Consider the following 25,696-nt stretch of genomic DNA (forward strand, 5'->3'; position numbering starts at 1 on the left):
ATGATACATTTACATCACAACTTGTATTATCATTATTATTTTTTTTTTTTTTGGGGGGGGGGGGGATCTGGTGCACTATCACTTAACACAAATAAAACTACCGTACTTTCACAACCACAGTTAAACACCAAGTTAAACGAGGCAGTCTCAGTTGTGTGTGCCATTTCTGTATTTAACACATACACTGGGCGCACCGTACTATTGGACCAGCTCACCACGCATTTTGAGAAAGATGGCTTAGAAAGGCCTAACTATGTCATTTAGATAACATTAGCAGGTGCTAAAGCAGCTTTAGTTACAATACAGCCATATCAACGTCAGGGGAGGCATGTCAGTAGTCACCACACTCCTTACAGTCACTGTTTCAAATCAAAACCAAAACTATCAGCGGACATCCACTGAACAGCATACAAGCAAACAAAGAAATACAATTAACACAAAACATGCATCTATCATGCCATTCATATCCCAAAAGGAAATAAAAAAATAACACAAAACAAGTACTGTGAAGCATTCTGTGAGTCTTTCAGCCTCAGCCAATCAAGACTGTCTCAAACCATCACCAACTGTAGTGTTCACAGAATTTATTTGGCACAAGTCAATTCTGTGGACTGTTGTCCAAGACAGCAGAAAGCCAGCAGAAAAAAAGCATGTGTACAGGATCTAAGATCTAAGGCGCTCCGCATTAGAAGGCACCTTGTCCGTTTTTGAGAATATTTGGGACTTGAAAGTGTGCCTGAAGGTCATGAAAACATGGTACATGTCTCAAAACAATGAGGACTTTCGAACACGGTGGGGCGTAAGATTTACTATGGTTCGCGTCCCCCCCCAAAAAAAGCACATTTGTATATGCATTTTTCTGAACAAGGGTTGGCAAAAAAAAAAAAGAAAATGCTTGCATTTGTCCATATTTTATTCAGCAAATCATTCACGACATAAGCTACCGTATTTCCACGACCATAGGACTCACCGAGTTAAAGGGTGCAGTCTCAGTTGTGTGTGCATGCTAGCTCAGGCATGCTAGCTCACACATGCTAGCTTGAAATTTTGAAAAAGACTTCTTCAAAAGACTAAACTGCGTTAGTCATGTGTCATCAACAGTCCCACAGGCGCTAAAGCTTTTGTGACAATACAGCCAGCCATTGGTTAGTATGATGTCACTCCCTCACGGCATTGGCTATTTTGTTCCCGCGGAACTACGCTCCATTCAGACTTTTTCCCACGGACCAATGCAAGAGTCCGCGGTCTTACTTTGCAGAAAGACCGTTTCATCACAGCCTAGGCAATTCGCGAAACTCATTGCTGGTGTTGGGGGTGAACACTCGACACTCGCTCGACACGCACACGCGCATACACGACAAAACACATTTGGTGTCAGGAGTGGGATGGCCAGTCGAAGAGGATGAGCACGGGGTCGGCCTCCATTAAAGAGTATGGGGGCATGCTCACCAAAGCAGGAAGAAGGTGAAGGTGTTGCTTCTGATTCGGCACTAGGGGGTCCAAGTGTAGAAAAGGAACTGATAGCTGTCGTGCGGACTTTTTTGGTGGGACAGAAGGAAAGAAAGGAGGGTTTTCTGGCAGAACTCAGAGGGCTCCGGAATTCCTTAATGGTCTCACACTTCGGTCAGCCGAGGGAAGAACAGAGGCGGGTAGCACCTAGTGCAGGACCGTCCCACCTTACATCTCCATCTGAAAGGTCAACTAGGAGCTTCAGATTAGACTTGTTTTACGCCTGCTCCGCGACCACACCACAGTTCACCCGCGGGGCCGGAGTGCCAAATCCCAAGATCCCACAGTATCTGGCTGGGGAAGTCATTGAAAATTTACTTCTTCGCTTGGAGCGTATTGCCAGAACATGGCGTTGGCCAGAGAGCGAATGGGCGTGTCGAATTGTGCCATTTCTCACTGGAAAAGCACAACAGGCGTAAACAGCCATGGACAAAGAGAGGGCTCACTCTTACTTGGCCCTGAAGGCTGCGCTTCTGAACAAGTTTGATGTCTCACCATTGATATTCCTGTCTATCACAGTTCCACCCGGAGAAAACCCCACAGAGACCTACCATCGGTTCAAGAGTCTATGCAAACAATATATACGCAGCACACGAAGGAGCAGGTCTGTGACCAGATCATTTTGGAACAGCTGTTATGAGTCTTCCCAGCAGACATCCGCACCTGGGTGAAGGAGCACGAGCCAACAGATGGGCTAGCTGCAGCAAAGCTAGTACTACAATAACTAAATGCTCGAATAGGAGGTGCAACAGTTCACCAAAGTGGTTCCAGTCGCCAAGCTTGGCAGCCCAGACCAGCAGCTAGGAGCTATACGCAGCGGCCTGGAGACTTCGCCCTGCAGTTCGCATAGTCCCGGTAAGTTTATTTGCTTTTATTTGCCAGTAAGCCGGACACAAAGCTTCTCTGTGCCCCATTAGAAAAGCTAAACTCAACAGGGCATGTTATAATCCCTGGGCTGAGGCTGTCAGCGTTGAGGGAGTGCAGCAAAAGTTTAAAGACATTACTATTAACGGGGCACTTGTGACTGTTCTGGTGTATATGGGTAGCTTTCTCACACTGGTGCGAAGCGACCTAGTATCAACATGCTTACCTTATGGCAGAGGTGACTATCGTGGTGAATCAGCAACCCTTTTTATGACTGTGGCGGTAGTGGAAAAATTACCGGTATCTGCCATCCTGGGGTGGGACTTACCTGTGCTTTTGGAGGTGCTGCTGGAGGCGGGGCCCAAAGCTATTGATAGCCATGTACATAGTTGGACCACTAGTGCATAGTAGTGGAGGATAGCAATACATTTTAGTTGTCAGTGATTCCGCCACCCGGGACCCTGGGGCTTTTCCCTTTCGCACTGTTAATGCACCTGCTGTGCTGCCTTGTCTTGTCCAGCTGTTTTTCAGCTGTTCCCGATGAGATCATCACAGACCAGAGCAGCAACTTCACATCCAGACTTCCCACAGCACTTCCATCCACAGTTAGGGATTTCAGCGATCAAGACCACTCGGTACCACCCTCAGACGAACGGCTTCGTGGACCGCTTCAATCAAACTCTGAAAAAGATGCTGCAGAAGTTTGTTGCTGACAGCGGACGTAACTGGGGCCAATGACTGCCCTTCCTGCTCTTTGCTTACCGAGAGTTTCCCTCAGCCTTCACGAGATTCTCCCCATTTGAAGTGCATTCCGGATACCTGCGGGCCTCTTCCAATTCACCGTAATGCTGTTCGGTCCCCATGGAGCTCCCGCCACGTTCAGAAGCTGATAGTCAGCGTCCTGCAGGAGTGTGAGGACTGTACCGCCTACTTGGATTATGTGGTCATCATCAGTGACACCTGGGAGCAGCATTTGGCGCATCTGGGGCGAGTCCTCGACCACATACAGAAGGCGGGCCTGACACTGAATCCCGGCAAGTGTCAGTTGGCAAGAGAGGAGGTGAGGTACCTGGACTACTAGCTTGGGCGAGGTGAGGTTCGACCACAGGTGGACAAAGTTGAGGCCATCCGCAGCTGCCCACCCCCTCGTACAAAATAGGTGGTGAGGTCCTTCTTAGGTTTGGCTGGTTGGTAGAGATTTGTCCCACAGTTTGCTACCATTGCCGCCCCTCTGACAGCCCTGACAGGGAAGGACCAGAGGAATCCTGCGGCCTGGACTGAGGTATGTGAGACTGCATTTCAAACCCTCAAGTTGAGCCTGTGCTCTTCTCTATTCCTACGGAGTCCCGACTTCGGACAGCGGTTCTTGGTACAGACTGATGGCTCAGCAGTGGGACAAGGCGCAGTCCTGGCCCAAGGTGCCCCTGGGGAAGAACAACCTGTGCTCTACCTAAGCTGCAAGCTGCTGCCTCGTGAGACGAGGTATTCCACTGCAGAGAAGGAGGGCCTGGCTATCAAATGGGCTCTGGAGAACCTGAAGTATTATCTGCTGGGGCGAGAGTTTGACTTAGAGACGGATCATCGCACTCTGACGTGGATTGGCTCTATGAAAGACCACAACAGCCGTCTCACCCGTTGGAACCTCTCCCTTCAGCCGTTCCGGTTCCCGATCCGACATTGAGCTGGCAAGTCCAATGTGGTGGCAGACTACCTGTCAAGGTTGCCGCACATCGCCAACCTCGTGGAGGTGGGGGATAATGTGACAGAGCGCCGTCGAATGATGTCACTCCCTCAGGGCATCGGCTGTATTGTTCCCACGGAGCTACGCTCCATTCAGACTTTTCCCCACGGACCCATGCAAGAGTCCACGGTCATATTTTGCATAAAGACTGTTTCATCACTGCCTGGACAATTTGTGAAACTCAATGCTGATGTTGGGGGTGCACACTCGACACTCGCTCGACACGCACATACGCGCACACACGACCACTCACTCACCTGCATACTGCCGCCTTGGTTGGACACGTCATACGGACCAAAACAAGGCAATTCCTTATTGTGCTATGAATGGCGATCGGAGGCGGAAGAGGAGGTCACTTGACTGGACGGAACCATTTTTAGCCAATTATTTGTATTATTTTGTCGTAATTTGCTGATATTATTTATGTGACTTTTGGTTACTATTTAGTTAACAGACATTGAAATTGGAATATTAATATTATAATTATAAATACCAAGATTATCTTAAATGGTTTGCCCAAAGGGAGGGGCTAAAGCATATTTAAGGAGTTCCAAATTCATTTGTCAGGGTGCTTGAGCCTAGTAACGTTGTGGGTGACTAGCTGTTGCAGACCATAAGCAAACAAAGCTAAGTTGAAGTCAAAGTCGAATTTTCAATTGTAAATATTTTCTTTGTTTTGGATTGCTTTATTTTAGTTATTTTGTAACTTGAGTTGTCACTGTAAATATATTTTTCACCTACTGGGCATTTTTTGGGGTCATTAAAAACCACTGAACGTCATGACTGTGCCATCATTATCATTTTTTCCACAAACGAACCCGTGACAGACACACAAATTTGAACAGGGTAAGATCTTCAATGTCAGGGGAAGGTTGTCACTACTCACCACACTCCTTACAGTCACAGTTTCAAATCCAATTCTGGGAGTCTTTCAGCCTCAGCCAGTCTCGTCATACCTAGCCTTCAACAAGGAGAATGACTGATAAAATATTTTAATTTAGGGTCTGTGAAAACTGATTAAGAAATAGTTTGTTGCTTTAGCTAGCTCATGTGCTCCACAGGTTTTATTGCTCACATTCGGTAAATAACACACACCCAGTCCATGATAGGTCACAAAATAGTATTGCATTGTTTAGACTTTTCCATAAGATACGACACCACAGCGGTGATACATGATGATAATGACAATTTCTTTTTTTTTTTTAAATGAAAAATTATGAAAAATTGGGAATGGAGAGACAGGCCTATGGGGCCAGAGTGAGACATGAATAGATTGAAGCTTCTGGCAGTGACCCGTCCATTAATGTCCTCATCACACAGCAGTTCCGGGTGGCCGTCCTCTTCTGATTGCTGACATCATGCGAAACAGTCCATAAAGGAAAAATTGCTAATCAGTCTGAGAAGAACACACATTTTTACATCATTTTGCACGGACACGTCAAACATACGGCCCGCGGGCCAGACACGACCCGTTGGATTATTTAATCTGGCCCGCCATACATTTAAGAGTTTGTGTAAAGGTGCTCACGTCCAGCATATGGCACTCACACGAGTTGGTTACAAGAACTAAACATTAGCAACATGTGTCCAAGTAAAAATAAACTGGCAAACTTGCTTCACCATTCACCTCTCCTAAACAAGTACTCAAGCGCTTCTTTGATCTACGAGGGGAAATTGAACAGTTCGTGGAGAAGAAAGGACACCCAGTAAAGGAACTTAAATGCAATGGAATGGGTGCGGGATCTTGCGTTCATGGTTGACATTACACAACACTTGAATACACTTAACACTATATTGCAGGGTCATAACAGCATAAGTGCGTTCAAGATGAAACTGTCACTGTGGGAGACGCAGCTATCCAACGGTGAGACCACGCATTTCTCTTGTCACACAACTCTGCGTTCGAAGGCAGAGGTGTTCTGAATTTTCTTCCTACCAATCAAGATGTCGTTCAAATGCCGATAGTGATTTCCCGGTAAATTTTTAGCTATTTGTCGTACCTGTCGTTTGTTCGGTTAAAAGTGGCCTTGGGAACCATAGGCCAGTTTCAAACTATCTCTATTCTCAGTGCTGTCGAAAAGGATGACTGTGTAGATGTTTGGAAACGGATATCTGAGTAATTCTGCCCAAAATGGGGAGATCCCAGACTTTGCAGGAAACCTGGAACATACAGGGGTCTTGAGTCTTGAAGCTAGGTCAAGGAAAGGCAACCTGACAGTAATATAGTTGGAACTGGCCTTTGGATCATTTCCCCATGATCAAATCAGGACAGCATTGAATTACTACCACATTCCAGACTACATCATAGAATATCAGCACTAACAGCGGAGGTATCAAACTCTACTCTATCAAACTTTACATGAGTTGAAAACAAACCCAAAATACCCCCTCAAGCCACATACACACATGCACACACAGGGAGTACACAAGGATAAAGACCCACACACACACACGCATGCACACACCCACGCATATACAAATAAAAATATTTGATGACAAACTAAATAAAAGTAATGAGGAAATTTCTTATCTCAGAAGTGTGTATCAAACCAGAAGCCGTTGACATTAATCAGTACCCTAAAAGTAGCTTTCTGTTAAAAAAAAAAGCTGCTGTTCATTGTTGCCAGATGCTTTAATAATAATTTTATTTCATGCCTGTAAGTTTGTGTATATAATATCAGGGAATGCTCAACAGATGGGGAATCAATAATAGCACAGTGATTCCGAAAGGACAAAGTGACTCAAACCACCACAAAAGAGAAATTGTCTTTTTTCGTCAAATCGAACGACGAACCTGTTATACTGAACAAAATGATAATAATACAAAAAGAAAAAGACCCCAGTTTTCAGTTGAAGCCTACAAAAGCACACAAAAAGATGTGTTTTAGTAGCATTAGTACTTTTAGTCGTAGTAGTATTTAACAACATTACTGTATTACTAAAAGGTGGAAAATACCCTTCATTGGTTATTCATGGTTTTGAGAATAATTACAGGTCAACGTCCCAAAAGTTTCTGATCAGAATGGAGAGTTCATTCCAAGCTTTGTTTCAAATTGCAGCTTCTGTCTCTTCTGGTAGCGAACTCGCACCCTGAAATTGACAAAAAGACAAACCAAAAATCCTTAGACGTTCAACATGTAACATTGCTACTTGTATCTGTTAAAATGATCTTGTTTGGTTATTATTCATTTATACAACTAGAGAGGTGCAGCACACTACTTGTACATAATGTTAATAGCGCTATAATTATCATTATTATTTGTTAACCATCATTGCAACAATTACCGTATTTTTACGGCCATGAGACGCGCTGCATCAAAGGGCGCAACACCAGTTGAGGGTGTTATTTCCGTATTTAATGCATATACTAGGCGCGCCACACTACAAGGCTAGCTCGGCTCGCGCTAGCTCGGCGCTCGCGCTAGCTCGGCGCTTGCTGATGATGCCAGCTCACCAGGACTCAATCCCTTAAAGGATCGCTGTCAGAGATATCACCCCAAGTCAATGACAGATGTCCTGAAACTATAAGGAATCACTGCCAATAACACTGACTCTAACCAATAAGAGGTGTCATGGCAATACAGTGAAACACCGCTACTTCGCGGTTCACCTTTCGCGGGTTCAGTGCTTCGCGGGTCTAAAAAAAATATTCGAAAATTAAAAACTTTTTTGCCAGGCACGATCGGGGCTCTCCATTCGCTCCGCGGGGGCATTGTAGTTTCGCCGAGCGGCACGACGGGGCGCTGGAGCGGTTAGACGGCCGGCGTGCGCCGAAGAAGAGCGTGGGCGAAGAGGAGAGTGGACGAAGAAGAGCACGTTCCCCCGGGCACGATTTGGGTTGACATTTCGCGCGGTTCGGACCGTACCAGAGCTCCGGCCGGCGTGCGTGGCAGTTAAGCCGAAGAGGAGCACCTTCCGCCCGGGCACGAGTGGGGCGACATTTCGCTCCGTTCGGGACCGTACAAGAGCTCCGGAGGAGGCCGGCCGGCGTGCCTGGCAGTTAAGCCAAAGAGGAGCACCTTCCGCCCGGGGCACGAGCGGGGAAAAATGAAACCGAGTTCAACCGAACGGAGACACGCTTCGGGGGAGCAGGTCCGGCGTGCGTGACAATTAAGCCGAAGAGGAGTACCTCTTCCGCCCGGGCACGAGCGGAGCGCGAGGCTGTCAGTTATGAATGAATAAATAAATAAATGAAGAATGCCACCTTTCATTTCACTGTCATGATCCGTGCCTGTCATGCCGCGTGTGTTTTTGTTTTTTCGGCTGTGTGGGCGTTCCTCCAGCGATCGTCTCGCGCCATGCCGTCAGCTGCTGCGAGACGCGCCCACCAGCCCCGCACCGGATTCCCATTCACTCACTGATTACACTCACTATATAATCCACCTACACTGACTACCTGGCGTCGGATTGTTATCCTACTCTCTCATGCTCCCGTACTTCGATCGTTATCTTGTTCAAGTGTTTCTTGTTGTCGCGTTTTTCTTTCATTTCGTTATCAGCTACAGCTCGGCTCGTTTTCTGTTCTCTTTTTCTGTCGATGATTGTTCTCCTCTTATCCTTCCGTGGTAAGCAATCTTCGTTAGTCATTCCTTGCCTTTTGCAAGCGTTTTTCGTTCTATAGTTATTCCCTTTTCCTGGTGCGAGTGTTCCACCAGCGCTTTACGTTCTTTCCGCCGATAGATTGGTATTATATATATTACAGCCGATAGACCCTCATAGTCCTAGATCAGGGGTGGGCAAACTTTTTGATTGGCGAGCCACAATGGGTTCTAAAATTTGACAGAGGGGCCGGACCAGAAGCACATGGATGGAGTGTTTGGGTAACCTCACTTCATCGGAGAGAATAAATACATTTAATTTGAAATGAAAGTGAACAAAAGCATTACAACAATATATATGTCTTTGAAAAACCACAGTATTTAGAAAATAAAACAAACAAGGTTCATTCTTTTAAATTTTTACAAGTTCAGCGGGCCGGATTAAAACGTTTAACGGGCCACATGTGGCCCCCGGGCCGTAGTTTGCCCGCGCCTGTCCTAGATTGTAATTGGATACTGACTATATTGTGATTATAATAAATATGTTTGTATCACCACCTTTTTTCCCTGTGTCTGCGTTTGGAGAGTCCTGCTCAATCCTCCAGCAGAACTGGAGGATCATAACATTCACAGGGCACACCGGATGGCGTACCAGCAGGTAAAAGTCGAAGTAATTAAATAAATACAAAAAGAAGTAATTGAATAAATACAAAAATAATGGCTGGGGAATAAAAAAATAATTTTTAATAATAATTTGTTTTTTTTTGTTATAACATGAATTTCACTCTCTCTCTCTACCCGTATTCCATATGGTGTACTGTATACAGGGGGGTAATACTGTATACCTGTATAGGTTTTTTTAAGCATTTTTGAAGGGGCGCCGCTACTTCGCGGATTTTCATTTTTCGCGGGTGGTCTCGGTTCCCATTAACCGCAATAACCGGGGTTTCACTGTATGTCTACAAGACAACGTCAGGGGAGAGACTTCACTGGTCACCACACTCCTTAGAGTCACGGTTTCAAATCAAAACAAAAAAAACTCAGCATACAAGCAAACACTGAAACAAAGAAATGAGATTAATACAAAACATGTATCTCTCGTGCCATCTATATACCCAAAAGAAATAAAAATAACACAAAAAGATTATAGCAATGGCTTCTTGGGAGCCACTCAGCCTTAGCCAATTACAGCAATGGCTTCTTGGGAGCCACTTAGACTCAGCCAATCACATGGCTGTTTAGAGAGATGTGCGTGTTGTGCTTTGGGCTTTTTGCAGTCTGTTGTCTAAACCTGGGACGTTTCTTGCTTGCAATAACATAAATGATAAGACAGACTACAACATTGTGGACAGCCGCCCTTTTGTCCAGCTTTCTCCTACACCATCACCCAAACACCATCGTCACATAATGTATTAGTCACAGTCAATTCGAAGCATAGATGACTCAAACTTTGACCAGCAGGGTGTGCTAACATGCACTCCGAACAGCCCAATGAGTAAAAGGGTTGACGGTCGAGAGTGATGCTTAGTCAATATAAGGGGCGCGTCGCTTTACAAGGCGCCTCGTTTGTTTTGGGGAAGATTTGGGACCTTAAAGTGCGCCCTATGGTCCGGAAAATACGGTATGTTAATTTTTACAATATAATCCAACTTTATGTATCGCATTTCACAACAGCTGCAGCTGTAACAAAGGACATTCCAAATATTCATCCATCCATCCATGATCTGAGTCACTACGCCTCATGAGAGTCACGGGCATGCTGGAGCCTAATCCCAGCTGCTTTTTTTGTATATACATATAGATACATATAGATATTTACATCTTCTTCTTTTCCTTTTGGCTTTTTCCTACAGTAAATCAGTTTTCTCCATCTAACCCTGTCCTCTGCCTCCTCTGCTCTCACCCGAACTACTTTCATGTCCACTTGGAAACTCAGCATCCTTCTGCCAATATACTCACAATCTCTTCTCTGGACATGTCCAAACCATCTCAGTCTGGCCTCTCGGACTATCTACAAAGCCTCTAACATGTGCTGTCCTTATCATGCGCTCATTCCTGATCCTATCCATCTTGGTTACTCCCAAAGAGAATCTCAGCATCTTCATCTCTGCCACGTCCAGCTCTGCCTCCTGTCTTTTCCTCAGTGGCACTATTTCCATACCAGACAATATCGCTGGTCTCACCACAGTTCCATAAATCTTTCCATTCATTTTAGCTGGAACTCTTCTATCGTACATTATACCTGACACTTCTCCACCCATTCCGGCCAGCAGGCACACGCTTCTTCACTTATTTTCCGCACTCTCCATTGCTCTGGACTGTTGACCATAAATACTTAAACTCCTCCACCTTATTGGTCTCTTCTCCCTGTAAGCTCACTCTTCCACTTGGGCCCTTTCTCATTCACACACAGGTACTCCGTCTTGCTACGGCTAATCGTCATTCCAGGGCAGACCTCCACGGCTCAAGCTTCACCTCCACCTGTTCCCTGCTCTCACTATAGATCACAATGTCATCTGCAAACATCATAGTCCATGGAGATTCTGTCTAATATCGTCTGTCATCCTGTCCATTACCATAGCAAACAAGAAGGGACGCAGAGCTGATACCTGATGTAGTCCCACCTCCACCTTGAACTCCTCCGTCACATCTACAGCATACCTCACCACTGTCTTAAAGTCCTCATACATATCCTGCACCACTTGAACACACTCTGCTACTCCAGACCTCCTCATACAGAACCACAGTTCCTCTCTGGACACTCTTTCTCCAGATCTACAAAGACACAATGCAGCTCCTTTTGACCTTCTCTGTACTTCCCTATCAGCATCCTCAAAGCAAATATTGCTGTTGTACTCTTTTTTGGCATAAAGCCATACTGCTGCTCACAGAGGTTCACCTCTGCCCTCAGTCTAGATTCTACCACTCTTTCCCACAGCTTCATTGTGTGGCTCATCAGCTTTATTCCTCTGAAGTTGCCACAGCTCTGCACATCTTCCTTGTTCTTAAAAATGGGCACCGGCACACGTCTCCTCCATTCCTCGGGCATCTTCCCACTGTCTAAGATCCTGTTGAACAACCCAGTCAGAAATTCTACTGCTATCTCTCCTAGACACTTCCATTCCTCCACGGGTATATCATCAGGGCAGAGTGTGTTTCCGCTCTTCATCCTCTTCAATGCTCTTCTCACCTCATCCTTACTGATCTTTGCTACTTCCTGGTTCACAGCAGTCGCTTCTCCTTCTCTTTGTTCTCTCTCATTTTCCTCATTCATCAACTCTTCAAAGTACTCTTTCCATTTTCCAATCACACTACTGGCATCTGTCAAAACACTTCCATCCCTATCCTGTATTACCCTAACCAGCTGCACGTCCTTCCCATCTCTGTCTTTCTGCCTTGCCAACCTGTATAGATCGGTCTCTCCCTCCTTACTGTCCACCCTCGCATACAAGTCATCGTAAACCCCTTGTTTGGCCTTTGTCACTTCCACTTTCACCTTCCGCTGCATGTCCCTGTAATCCGGTCTATTCTCTTCCAGACTTCCTCATCCAAATTTTGTCCTCTGATCCACCTTTGCCCTTTTGTTCACACCACCAGAGTCATCCTACATATTACCATCTCATGCTGTCTGGCTACACACTTACCTACCACTACTGTGCAGTCACTAATCTCCTTCAGATTACACAGTCTATACAAGATGTAGTCTACCTGTGTATTCCTACCTCCACTCTTGGAGGTCAGCCAATGTTCCCGCCACTTCTGGAAGACAACAGCCATGTCCATCCTTTTTGCAAAGTCAACCACTATCAAACCTGCCCATCAAAACTGTTTCCTCCACCAACATGTCCATTGAATCAGAATCAGAAATCCAATTATTGTCATTGTACTCAAGTGTGCAACGAGATTAGAGAGCTCCCCTCTCCAGTGCAATACAAAAATAATTCAGTTAAGTATATAATTTAGATAAGAGAATAGTTAGTCCAATGGAAAATAATACTGAATAGGATATATAAAAACACATCACGTTGCTGTTCTGCAAGGTAAGGGTGGTCGTGTGTGTGTGTGTGAGAGTTTAGAATGGAGATGGCTCTTGGAAAGAAACTGTTTCTCAATCTATTGGTATTTGATTTGATGCACCTGTAGCGCCTGCCAGAGGGCATCAGGTCGAACAGGTGTGAGTTTGGGTGGGTATTGTCTTTGACAATATTGAAAGCCCTGCTGAGGCACCGGGCGGTGTAGATGTCCGACAGTGAGGGGAGAGGGCAGCCAATAATCCTTTGCGCTGTTTTGACTGTCCTCTGGAGCCTCACTCTGTCCGCCTCAATGCAGCCGCTGTACCAGGTGGAGACACAGTACGTCAGCAGGCTCTCGATGGACGAGTGGTAGAAGGCCAGCAGCAGCTTCCTGTCCAGGTTGAATTTCCTGAGGACTCTCAGGAAGTGCAGACGCTGGTGGACCTTCTTTACCACTGCTGTGGTGTTGTGTGTCCAAGAAAGTGAAGTCTGCACCAATGACAACTCCCTCACTGCTAGGGATGCTCCGCATCATTTCATCAAAGTCTAACCAAAAGTTCTCCTTCTCCTCCAGCTTACATCCTACCTGTGGCGCATACCCACTAACAACATTGATCATCACACCTTCGATTTCTAGCTTCAGGTTATTCACTCTATCTGACACTCTTTTAACTTCCAGGACATTCCTAACAAGCTCCTCTTTCACAGTAACTCTACTATAATATCTACAGTAACTACTCCATTTCGGGACGAAAAAAGGTTTGGCTAGAGGTAACCCTTTTCTCCTGTTCTTTGAGACATTGTTCAAGTCATGCAAAAGCAAGCTATTTGGAATGTTTGTACATATAATTTACGTTCTTTTATTTTCCATTGAAAGTAATGTGTACCAGTTGGTCAATATAAAAAAAAAAAGTTAACATGCATTTCCTGCATTTATTTGATTTCCGGTTCCGGCGCCGCGCGAGTGGCTGCCTGTTTACAGCAGTGTGGCTCACTATTGAGACTTTTTTGTGCGTTCTCAGCAATGGACATACAACTTGCGGTGGTTTTACTGCTGTTGGGGGCTGTTTTTTGCGCGATCGTGTCCGGAGACGAAACTCGGACCTACGGATCGATCGTGTACTCAAGAGATCAGCTGTTAGCACTCCGTGCTAACCCCGCGCCGGCTCCCGGAGCAAGACCCGATATCCCCCGCGAGCTGAGGAGGAAGAGACGGGGATGTCGTGCGGGGGCTAAACGCCAGGCAAGGAGGAGACGATACCACCCCGTCCTCCCGTCCGTTATTATGGGGAATGTTCGATCCCTCCCCAATAAAATGAACGAGCTAACAGCGCTAACCCGGCATGAGAGGATTGTCCGGGAGGCTAGCTTGCTGGTGTTCACGGAGTCGTGGCTAACAGAGCTAACGCCGGACGCCGTCGTGGATTTGGACGGCTTCCAAATACTACGCGCGGACAGGACACTGGAGACCGGTAAGAGGAAAGGGGGAGGGCTGGCAGTGTTTGTTAATGATAGATGGTGTAACCTTGGGCACATAACTGTTAAGGATCAACTTTGCAGTCGGGACATTGAGCTGATAGCTGTTAGCATGCGTCCGTTCTATTTACCGTGAGAGTTCAGTCATGTGATCGCGGTGGCGGCGTACGTGACGCCCTCTGCTAACAGTGAGACAGCCTGTGACGTACTGACTGCAGCTGTGAGCAGGCTACAAACACAGCACCCAAATGCCCTGCTCATTATCTCTGGTTACTTCAATCATGCTTCTCCTTCCTCCTCTCTGCCTTCATTCACACAATATGTAACCTGCCACACCAGAGACAATAAAATATTGGACCTTTTCTATGCCAACACCAAGGAGGCGTACCCATCACTGCCCCTCCCCCCGCTGGGCCAAGCTGACCACAACTTGGTTGCTCTCCTGCCTGTGTACAAACCTCTGGTCCGCCAGCTGTGACACGCACAGTTCAGCAATGGTCTGGAGAAGCCGAGGAGGCCTTAAAGGACTGTTTCAACACAACTGTGTGGGAGGTATTCAGCGAAGCTCACGGTGAGGACATTAATGGTCTAACAGACACAATTACAGACTATATAAACTTCTGCATGGAGAAGACCATTCCCACCAGGACTGTAAGATGTTTCTCCAACAACAAACCCTGGATCACACCGGACATTAAAGCTCTCCTGAAGGAGAAAAAGAGGGCTTTTGTGTCAGGCGACAAGGACGAGCTGAAAAGAGTGCAGCGTCAGCTGAGAAGGAGGATCCGAGAGGGGAAAAAGTCCTACAGGATGCGGATGGAGGAACAACTGCAGCGGAACAATGCCAGGGATGTCTGGAGGGGCCTGAAGACCATCTCAGGCCACGGACAACCAGGTAAGACCCAGAAGGGGGGGGGGCTTCAGTGGGCAAATGAGTTGAACCTATTTTTCAATAGGTTTGATCAAATGCCTGACCCCGCCCAGGCTCCCCTGCTTCAGCCCCCACCAACCCCTCCTGCCACTGCGAACGAGACCCTCTCTCCCCCTCTCTCTCTCCACAGGCTCCAGTTCCCAGCCTCATCAGACAACCACCACTTCCTCCTGCTCAGCCTTGTTCCTCACAGCATCTCAGGTGAAGAACCAGCTGAGGAAGATGAAGGCGAGGAAGGCAGCAGGCCCAGATGGGATTAGCTCCCAGCTCCTCAAATCCTGCGCAGACCAACTGTGTGGAATCGTCCAGCACATGTTCAACCTGAGCCTGAAGCTGGGCAGAGTCCCCCAGCTGTGGAAAACATCCTGCCTGGTTCCGGTTCCAAAGACACCCCATCCGAAGGAGCTCAACAACTTCAGACCAGTGGCGCTGACGTCTCATCTGATGAAGACCCTGGAGAAACTGGTCCTCGTCCATCTGCGCCCCCTGGTCATCTCCTCAATGGACCCACTCCAGTTCGCTTACCAGCCTGACATCAGTGTGGATGATGCCATCATCTACCTGCTCCACACTTCACTCTCCCACCTGGAGAAGGCGGGGGGCAAGGTGAGGATCATGTTCTTTGATTTCTCAAGTGCTTTCAACACCATCCAGCCCGCCTTATTGGGAGACAAGCTGGAGCAGGCGGGAGTGGCCCACCACCTCATCACATGGATCCACGATTACCTCACAAACCGGCCACAATACGTGAGGACACAGGACTGTGTGTCTGACGTGCTCCTCTGCAGCACGGGAGCGCCGCAGGGAACTGTTCTGGCTCCCTTCCTGTTCACCCTCTACACCTCGGACTATAAATACAATTCCACAACCTGTCACCTGCAGAAGTTCTCTGATGACTCTGCGATTGTCGGCCTCATCACTGACGGTGACGATCGGGATTACAGAGGGGTTACGCAGGGGTTCGTGGTCTGGTGTCAGCAGAACCGCCTCCAAATAAACGCTGGGAAATCCAAAGAGCTGGTGGTGGATTTCCGCAAGCGTCGGCACTCTCCACCTGCACCAGTGAATATCCAGGGAACAGACGTTGAGAGGGTCTCAACTTACAAGTACCTGGGTGTTCATCTGAACAATAAACTGGACTGGAGCGACAACACAGACGCTCTCTATAGGAAGGGTCAGAGCAGACTCTTCCTACTCAGGCGGCTGAGGTCCTTTGGCATTTGGGGAACACTCCTCAGGAACTTCTATGACTCGGTGGTTTCATCAGTCATCTTCTATGGAGTGGTCTCCTGGGCAGGAGGCATCTCGGGCCGGGACAAAAAGAGACTGGACTAACTAGTGAGTAGGGCCAGCTCTGTCCTGGGCTGCTCCCTGGACTCTGTGGACTCAGTGGGGGGCAGGAGGATGACGGCAAAACTGTCATCAATGCTGGACAACCCAGCCCACCCACTCAATGACACTCTGAGAACACTCCACAGCTCCTTCAGTGATAGACCGTTACACCCTCGCTGTACCAAAGAGAGATTTCGCCGCTCCTTCCTGCCGACTGCTGTCAGACTTTTTAACAAGAACATTGGGTCAGGCCTACAAACGGGAGGGCATTAGTGCAAATGTGCAGTCCTAGGATGCCATATACACTACTACTGTACTTTCAGCCAATGGTGTACTTAAATATTGACCAATGATGTATTTTGTTTACCATTACAGTATTCTTATTACAGTACTTCTATCATTGCAGTATTTCTACCATTGCAGGACGTTCACTATTACAGTACTTTTACCATTGCAGTATATTTTATCATTGCAGTACTTTTTACCATTACAGTACTTTTATCATTGCAGTATTTTCTATCATTGCAGTACTTTTCTATCATTTCAGTACTCTTACCATTACAGTACTTTTATCATTGCAATATTTTTATCATTGCAGTATTTTCAATCATTCAGTAGTTTTTATCATTACAGCGTTTCCCCCTCTGTATAATGGACAGGCATTAGGAGTGTTTCCTTACACTTAGATATGTTTGTACTGTGTATATTTGCATGCTTTTTATGAATGTCTGCTGCTAATGTTATACATTAACGGCTACATTACGCCGCCGACTCTGTGTGATCTATATCTTTGCTGCTGTAACACCTCAGATTTCCCTATTGTGGGACTAATAAAGGACATCTTTATCTTTTATCTTTTATTGATTTTGGTCCATGGGGGAGAAATTATCGTGCATTTATCGTTAGAGGTAAAATTTTTGAATTTATTGTGATATTGATTTGCTGTCATATATATATATATATATATATATATATATATATATATATATATATATATATGTGTGTGTGTGTGTGTGTATATATATAGTGTATATATATATATATATATATATATATATATATATATATATTCATATATATATTGAAGAATTCTATTACGATTACTGGCATTATTTTAAACACATGCGGGAGAGAATGTCGATAATTAAAGTTAGCAGGTTCATATTTACTGAATATTTTAAACATTGATGAAACAAGAAGCATTTATCAAATGAAACTAGAAGCACGGGTCACAAGAATGACTGGGATTGTAGTCCTGATGTTTACTGATTTATTATATTATTCTCATATGCTAAATTTATAGTACTTAGCTTAAATGTGTGAACTTTATTGAAATTCTCAGTCGTGAGAATAGATTTGCGCACATAGCATGTCCATGAGCTGCCCTCACATTCACAGCACTTCATGGACAAATATGACGAAGCACATTCTCCACATTGGCTGTAGGGATGCAAACATACCTAATTGGGCACTGGAGGACTCACACAGACGCTATCAAAAGAAAAACACATTCCGAAAGACATAACAATTGGAGATCGGTGCACATGCACATACGCATACACACACACAGACATATACATACACCTGCACATACACGTGCACATACACAGGCACATATACATACACCTGCACCTACACATTCACACGCACACATGCACACCGACAAGATTACAGAAGAATGCCAGCGGAGGGAGAGACGGAGGGACGGCCCGCCGGAGAAGGCCAGCCTTGGCGTGCCAGTCTAAGGGACCAGACGGGAATCGACCATCATCAACTATCCAGACGATGACTAACCTGGGGAAGACCTTTCCTTGGACGTGGACCCGTGCCGTGGGAGGGAGCGAGGACGACCGATTCAACCTACATTACCCTTGACATAAAAAAACTCCGATAAAAACTGAAGCTGGGCTGAAAGATGGTGCGCATTTTCTCGTCAGATTAAGAAAAAGCTGCCCAGATATCTGTCTTTGTACTATTTCCTGAACGCCAGAAATTGAAGAAAGTAAATAGTGGAACTCCAATCAGTTGTTGAGTCTTTATTTTACCCTTTTCTTCTTGAGCACAAAAAAAACGTACACGCATTGGAGTAAGTTCGGCTTTTAAAGGTTGATTTACTAACTACTTCTCATTTCCACGGTGACCCGACTCCAACAATATATATATATATATATATATATATATATATATATATATATATATACATATACATACATACATACATATACTCACAAGATCATCAAAGACAATACTCACCTGAGCTCACACCTCTTCGACCTGTTGCCCTCTGGCAGGCGCTACAGGTGCATCAAGATAAAGACTAACAGACTAAAAAACAGTTTCTTCCCAAGAGCCATCTCCATGCTGAACTCTCACACACAACTACCCATACCTTGTTGAACTGCAACATAATGTGTAATATTTATTTACTTTCATATTTATTGTCTATTTACTTATTTAATCTTTAATTAATTCCATTGATATATTTAATTAAATTTTTGTTATATGGCAATGGAGAGAGGACCTCTCCAATCTCGTTGTACAATGACAATGACAGTAAAGGGCATTCTGATTCATATACATATATATACCAGGAATTAGTCGAGCAATGCCAAAGAGGAGGCTCGAAGGCGCTGTCAGTCCATTGAAATGGGGTGTAGAGGATTTGCAGGTCCCTTACTGTGGAAGGTGTTCACACTACTTTGCATAACAGGTGCAGAGGAAAGGAAGGCCATTAAGGTGATTGGTTCAGTTTATCTAAATGGTTTTCTCGTCTTCTTTTATCTAATTTTGTCTTATGGCCCTGATTTTGTAACACCACATTACTGGACTCAGGACTGTAATTATAATCACTAAAATATAATTATATAAATATATAATATAAATATATAATAGAATTATTTAATTATACTTTGTTACTGCTTAAATTTAATAGATTAAACCACATATAACATATCATCGCTGTCCTGTGAAAAACACATTTGTCCATCTTTGTCATTTAAAAAAAAAAATTACGTTAATGGGGATACCGCGTTCCGGACATCCCATTAACGTGAACATTATAAAAAAAAAATCAAAAGACAAAAATACATACGTTTTGACAGCACAGGGATAATATATAAAAATCTCCCTTTAAAAACTAAATCACATATGCATAACTTGGAACACAGTGTATACGTCTTACCTTATCTCATGTAACTTCACCACCTCATTGACTATTACCACCAGCAGAAGAGACAGAGAAACAAGCAGCCAGCCAAGCAGAGGTATGTCACCCAGACCAAAATTCAGGAGGCTGCCTGGGTCATGCCACAACTGGTAATCCACAGTGGCCTGGACAATCTGACTGAGAAGACTGAAGGAGAGAAGCAATCACTTACATCATGAAACTTGATATGCATGGTTGTTGACGACCGCAGTGTATCCTCAATATTTTTCATGTTAATGTGTACAAAATATATTTCCCAAATAAATTCAACAAAACTGACTTAATTTCTTTTTGCATACAGCCATGGAAAATAAAGAAAAAAAGATTTCTGTGTTTTCTTCAATTTCTTGTTCATTTTAATATCCGTTGCCACTAAAAAGTGCATCAACTGACAAACCGACATGAAAGACAACTTGCAACCATTTTTGGCAGGACAATGCCATAGCTATTTCTGCAATAACTTGTAAAGTAATTTTTGTTACTATCAAGAAAACCTTTGTAAAATGTTTAGATCAGCCCTTAAATTCAACTCAACAATTTAAACATGCAGTGGTGCAACCCTTGCTCATGAAACTTGTCCTTGATCAAGATATGTCAATTTTCGACCCATTTCGAAAAAAAAAAAAAAACTGGATAAAGTGGTGCACATGCAGTTAATACCGTTCTTGGATTAACAATGTCACAGAGGTCTTCCAGTCAGGTTTACAGATGATGATAGCACAGAGTCAGCCCTGTTTTGATGTTTTTAATGACATCATCTTGGCAAATGACACTGAAGGCTATGTCCGGTTTTGTTGGACTTAACTGCAGTGTTTGTTACAGCTTCTGTTGCAGCACCAGGTGGGCATTAGAAGGGGTGCCCTTGAGTGGTTTGATCCTATTTGGCTGACAGAACTCTTTGTGTTAGTCTTGGTTGCTCTGAGTCCCACAGTGCTCCATTATATAGTGTTCCACAGGGTTCAATTCTGAGGCCTCTGCTGTTTTCATTGTATCTGCTCCTTTTGGGTTCCAACTCAAGAAACATGTTATTTCCTTTGACTGCTATGCGGATGACTGTCAGATTGAGCAAAAAAGACACCTTCTCAAAGCCACTTTTGTCTAGTCTGGAGAAAATCAAGACCTGGATGGCGCTGAATTTCATTTATTTAAATGAAAAGAAAACAGACATTATGTGTTTGGTCCCAGTGGCCCTTGAATTTCTCATCCTTCTGACCTGAGCCCCCTGGCTCCTTATCTAAAGCCAACAGTCTCCAACTTGGGTCTTAAACTGGACGGTGATATTAAATTGGACCGTGAAATTGCGGCTTTTGATGACTCCATCTTTTTTCATTTAAGGCAGTTGGCTAAGATGAAGTATCTCTTTTCTCAACAGCACTTTGAAACAGTAATTTATGCCTTTGACACATCTTGGCTGAATTACTGTAATGCACTGTACTGTATTTTGGAGTCTGCCAATACTCCATCAAACGTGTACAGTTGGTCTGAAATGCTGCTGGTCACACATAACTGCTACTCTGGCATCTCTTCACTGGCTCCCTGTACATTTAAGAGTTCTTTTTAAGATTCGATTGTTCTTGATCTTTAAATATCTCGCACCCACTCTCTGAACCCCTCCACCCTTACGCACCAGCCTCAGGTCAGCGGACCAGAAGCTATTAGCCGTACCGCAGACTAAGCAATGGCTCAGAGGGGATCGAGCCTTTTCCGTTGTTAAACGTTCGGCAAGCCCCCTCGCTTCCCATCTTTAAAACTTCTCTTAATTTTGGCTTATGGCTCAGCATGAGTCTTACATACTCACTATTTCTTTTTTTACTGTCTTCATTAAAAAATGGTTTTGTTTGTTGTTGTATGACTTCCTTTGGCTCAATTTTTGTACAGCACTTTGTATACATCATTGTCTTAAAGTGCTTTATCAATACAGATGAGTTCAGTATACTAACGGGGCAATTCTTCCAAAGTCTACATTTCATAATGATGTATAGAGCGAATATTTATGTAATAATGTCTGTGCATTTTCTGCACACAGTTTTAAAAAAAAAAGTCCTGTTTTGTATAAATACATGATCATTTGGATAGAATGTTTTTTTGTATTTTTCTTAAATCTGAACATCAATCGAAAAAAAATACTGGACAGAATCGATGATCAAAAAAATAATAATCGTGAGTAGCTCTAAATTTGGAAAAACGTGCAGCTGATCGTATCAGAATCGGCCAATAACGATAAGTGGCATATCAATGGGATCACCAATGCTAGTATTATGCATAGCATATTACAAAAATGATATCGGCATAGTCTGAGATGGAAAAAAACAAAACAAATGCAGAAGCCAAGATCAAAGTAAGGGCACGTCAATCTGTGGCTTTAGTCATCAGGAAAAAAGCCCTTTTAGGAGGGCGATTTTAGTGGTGATCAGTTTTCCAAACAGATGTATTATGCAAGGTCCGATGTTCATGAAAATGGCTGTTGATATTCTCCAGGCAGGAACATGGGATGACCTACAAGAGTGGAGGTAGGAGTACAAAGGTAGACTACATCTTGTGTAGATGGTGTAATCTGAAGGAGAACAGCGACTGCAAAGTAGTGGTAGGTGAGTGTGTAGGCAGACAGCATAGGATGATAGTGTGTAGGATGACTCTAGTGGTGAAAACGACAAAGAGGGCAAAGGCAGAGCAGAGGGAAAAAAAGTTGAAAGGGGAAGAGTGTTGTTTGACCTTCAGGAAGGCGTCCAGATGGGCTCTATATGGTCAGGAGGATCTCCCAAATGACTGGACAACTACAGCAAATGTGATCAGGGAGACAGATAGGAAAGTCCTTGGTGTGTCTGTCATCTGGAAGGAAAGGAGATAAGGAGACTTGGTGGTGGAATGAGAAGGTGCAGAAATTGATCCAGAGAAAGAGGTTAGCCAAGAAGAAGTGGGACAGTGAGAAGACTGAAGAGAGCAGACAGGAGGGGAATGAAAATTAGCCGTAGCAAGACGGAGTATCTGCATGTAAATGAGAGGGACCCAAGAGGAAGAGTGAGCGTACAGGGAGAAGAGACCAAGAAGGTTTGAGTTTGAGTATCTCTGGTCCAGAGTGTGGATTGGAGAGTGTGGAAAAGAAGTGAAGAAGCGTGTGCAGGCTGACTAGAACGGGTGGAAAAAAGTATCAGGTGTGATGTGCGATAGAAGAGTTTCAGCTAAAATGAAAGAAAAGATATATAGAACTGTGGTGAGACCAGCGATGTTGTTTGGTCTGGAGACAGTGCAAATGAAGAAAATTTTGGGGGGTTTTCTCCTCAAATTGACATTTTTTGATCAATTCAATCCGTTCCAACTTTTAACAGTTCATCTTATGCCAAACAATGCTCAAAACCTACCAAAAATCTCACCATTTTTCCAATTAGACAACACCATATTTTGAAAAAAATACTTTATCTATTTTTTGCTATAATTTCTTAACTTTTTGCCTGATTCAAACCATTCCCAAATTAAACATTTTCACAATTAAAATACCCACAAAAAATTAAGACGTTTTTTTTTTTTCTTCCTTTGTCCAAATTTTTTGACCGATTCAAACCATTCCACTCCAGATTCCATTAAGAGTATGGCTACTCATGTCCCCAAAATTAAATTTTTCATATGTAAAATAGCGATAACAAAATTAAAAACTTTTTTTTTCTCCTATTATTTCTACATTTTTCAACTGATGCTAACTGTTCCAACTTTAACCCATTCAGCATCTGTCAGCCTCCCCAATGGGGCAGCCATATATGCCAAATTATCAGGCACACCCTGGATTCTTGTCAGTAGGCCTCGCCAAAGGGTGTGCATATTGTCCAAAGTATAAGGCACACCCCAGAATCTCATCAGTAGGCCTCCCCAATGGGGGGCCCATATTGGAAACATTTAAGAATTTATTTATTTAGTGGCACAGCTGCACAAAATCACAACAGCCGTGCCTCTTTGATTCCATATCCAAGACAGCTTACGACATCAACATACTCAAGCTACGTCAATGTAAATATAAAGTAAATGTCTCTGGTACAGTGAGCGTTTGTCGCAAAGAGCGCCAATCAAGACTTGTGACTGGGAGTGGCAGTGGTGCATGAATAGAGTACGCTGGCATCAAATATGTGGTGCAATGCAAGTACTGTCTCTAGGGTTTGACTAATAAGTGGGCCCTCCCAATTATTTCATGTGCACCACTTAAGTCTGAGGTCTGGGGATTTGTCTGTTTAAGATCATATTCAATGTGTAATATTTCAAATTGAAGTAACTTAAAGGAAGAAAAAACCTGTAGATCAAAGATTTAGATGGACATTTTACAACTCGGTGTAATTTTCAATAATGATGCAAAGGAGGCTATGACTTACACCACAGGTACTGTGAGACACCACCAGGAATTGCTAAAAGGACTCTTTCTCCAGAGAGATTGGGAACGGTGGACATAGCTGAGCGAGATCACCACTGAAAGGAGAGGGTGGAAAAAGCACCAAGGGATTACTGATGTCACTTCCAAAAACAACTGTAAAACATTGTCATATGTTCAAAATTATTTCGCATGCAGGATTATATATGGTAGGTAGACCCTGTAAAGTAAATTCAGAGTAGGTAAGCCACATCAATGATTGAAGTAAATTCAAAATGGCCGACTTCCTGTGCAATTTAGCATATGGCTCCCTGAGACTTAATTGTAGGTCTTGACCTTGTACATACTCCATCAATTTTTTAAAAAGCTAGGTGAAAGACACATCCGAGGCTGGAGGAATTTTTGTGTAGTTAAAGTTAGAGCAGCTTTTGTTGTCAAAGCTTCGTCAATGTTTTAAGTAAATTCAAAATGGCCGACTTCCTGTTCAATTTAGCATGTGGCGCCAAGAGACTTTTTATTAGGTCTTGGCTTTGTATATATTTCATGACATTTTCAAAAAGTTTGGTGAAACACAGATCTGGGGCTGTTTTTTTTTTTTCAATATCTAGGGGGCGATAGTGAGACAATTTTAAAGAATTGCATGACAAACTAATAAAATATTTATGATTTTGCCAGGCCTGATGTGTGTGCAAAGTTTAATTTGTTTTCATTCATATTTAGATCCCCAAAATAAGCGTTGTTTTATTGGAAAACTGTGTGAAGTGAAGCCACACCCACAGCCTTTCACGAAAAATGACAAATTTCGTATTGTGACATCCTGATGGCCTAACACTCCTCATGGCAAATAAGAGATAGACCTTGTTAACCTGCTCACAGAAAAACATCAACGAAAATAACTTCCGGGTTGGACTATCCTCAAATGTAAAAAAATTTTAGTAGATAGGATCATATGAGTCATGTTACAAGAGCATTTGTTGCCACAAAGAATACTCAGACTTTGCGGCTCCGTAATGGCCCGGCCTTGAGGCTGTTCTGACAAATTTTCAGTCGAATTTTACCACTAGGTGGCGCTGTGTGTATAACAGAATAATAACATATAGATGCCTTTAGCATGGGATGTTTATGTACAGGTAAAGTTTGGGATTTTTTTTGGAGTATGTGCAGCGGCGTTATTAAGCATTTTAGTCCATTGTGGACACCCGCCCCCTTAAAGTTCAAAATTGCTGACTTCCTGTGCAATTTAGCTCATCGCTCCCAGAGACTTTTTTTGTAGGCCTTGGCCTTATACATACTCCATAAAATTTTCAAAAAGCTATGTGAAACACACAAGCAGGGTTGCTTTTTTTTTTTAATTTCTAGAGGGCCATAGCGAGCCATTTTAAAAAAAACTACACGACAAACTAATAAAATATTGATGATTTTGCAAGGCCTGATGTGTGATAACAGAATATAAACAGATGTCTTCGGGTCACGACTCTATGTAGATGTGATGTTTTGGATTTTTAGCAGCATGTGCAGGCGAGTCATTAAGCATTTTGTCCATTGCGGCGAAGGAAATATTAAACGAAAACTTTGTAGCCCCGCCCCCGCCATATAGTATTTCGGAAACTATTTTAAACTATTTATATTAAATCTTTGTCCCAGTGTTTGTCCCAGATCTTAAGATGGTACTGGCGGGAATTTGAGGCAATTAGAGGAACCCTCTAGGACAGAGGTATTCAATTAAAAGTCACAGA

General features: G+C 43.9%; 1 protein-coding gene across 15 annotated transcripts in view; it reads right to left on the reverse strand.

Annotated features, from left to right (window-relative positions):
• Positions 1-25,696, reverse strand: part of tmem94 (transmembrane protein 94) — a 299,501-nt gene that overhangs the window by 27,203 nt on the left and 246,602 nt on the right. For 8 of the 15 annotated variants that reach the window (XR_015839981.1, XR_015839982.1, XR_015839980.1 and 5 more), the window contains 2 exons: positions 23,965-24,058; positions 19,586-19,756 (listed from right to left, as the gene is read on the reverse strand). Coding sequence is in view for 8 of the 15 variants with exons in the window: in XM_088283675.1 (XP_088139801.1) it covers positions 19,586-19,756; positions 23,965-24,058 (265 nt within the window). In the remaining 7 variants the exon portion in view is untranslated. Of the gene's footprint in view, positions 1-5,150; positions 7,205-19,585; positions 19,757-21,001; positions 22,439-23,964; positions 24,059-25,696 lie in introns of those variants that run through there. The other 7 variants (XM_088283674.1, XM_088283679.1, XM_088283678.1 and 4 more) reach the window with 5 other exon arrangements.

This window comes from Idiotropiscis lumnitzeri, chromosome 20, assembly GCF_059441095.1.
Source record: "Idiotropiscis lumnitzeri isolate Australia: NSW breed Sydney's pygmy pipehorse chromosome 20, RoL_Ilum_1.0, whole genome shotgun sequence".
Taxonomy (NCBI): domain Eukaryota; kingdom Metazoa; phylum Chordata; class Actinopteri; order Syngnathiformes; family Syngnathidae; genus Idiotropiscis; species Idiotropiscis lumnitzeri.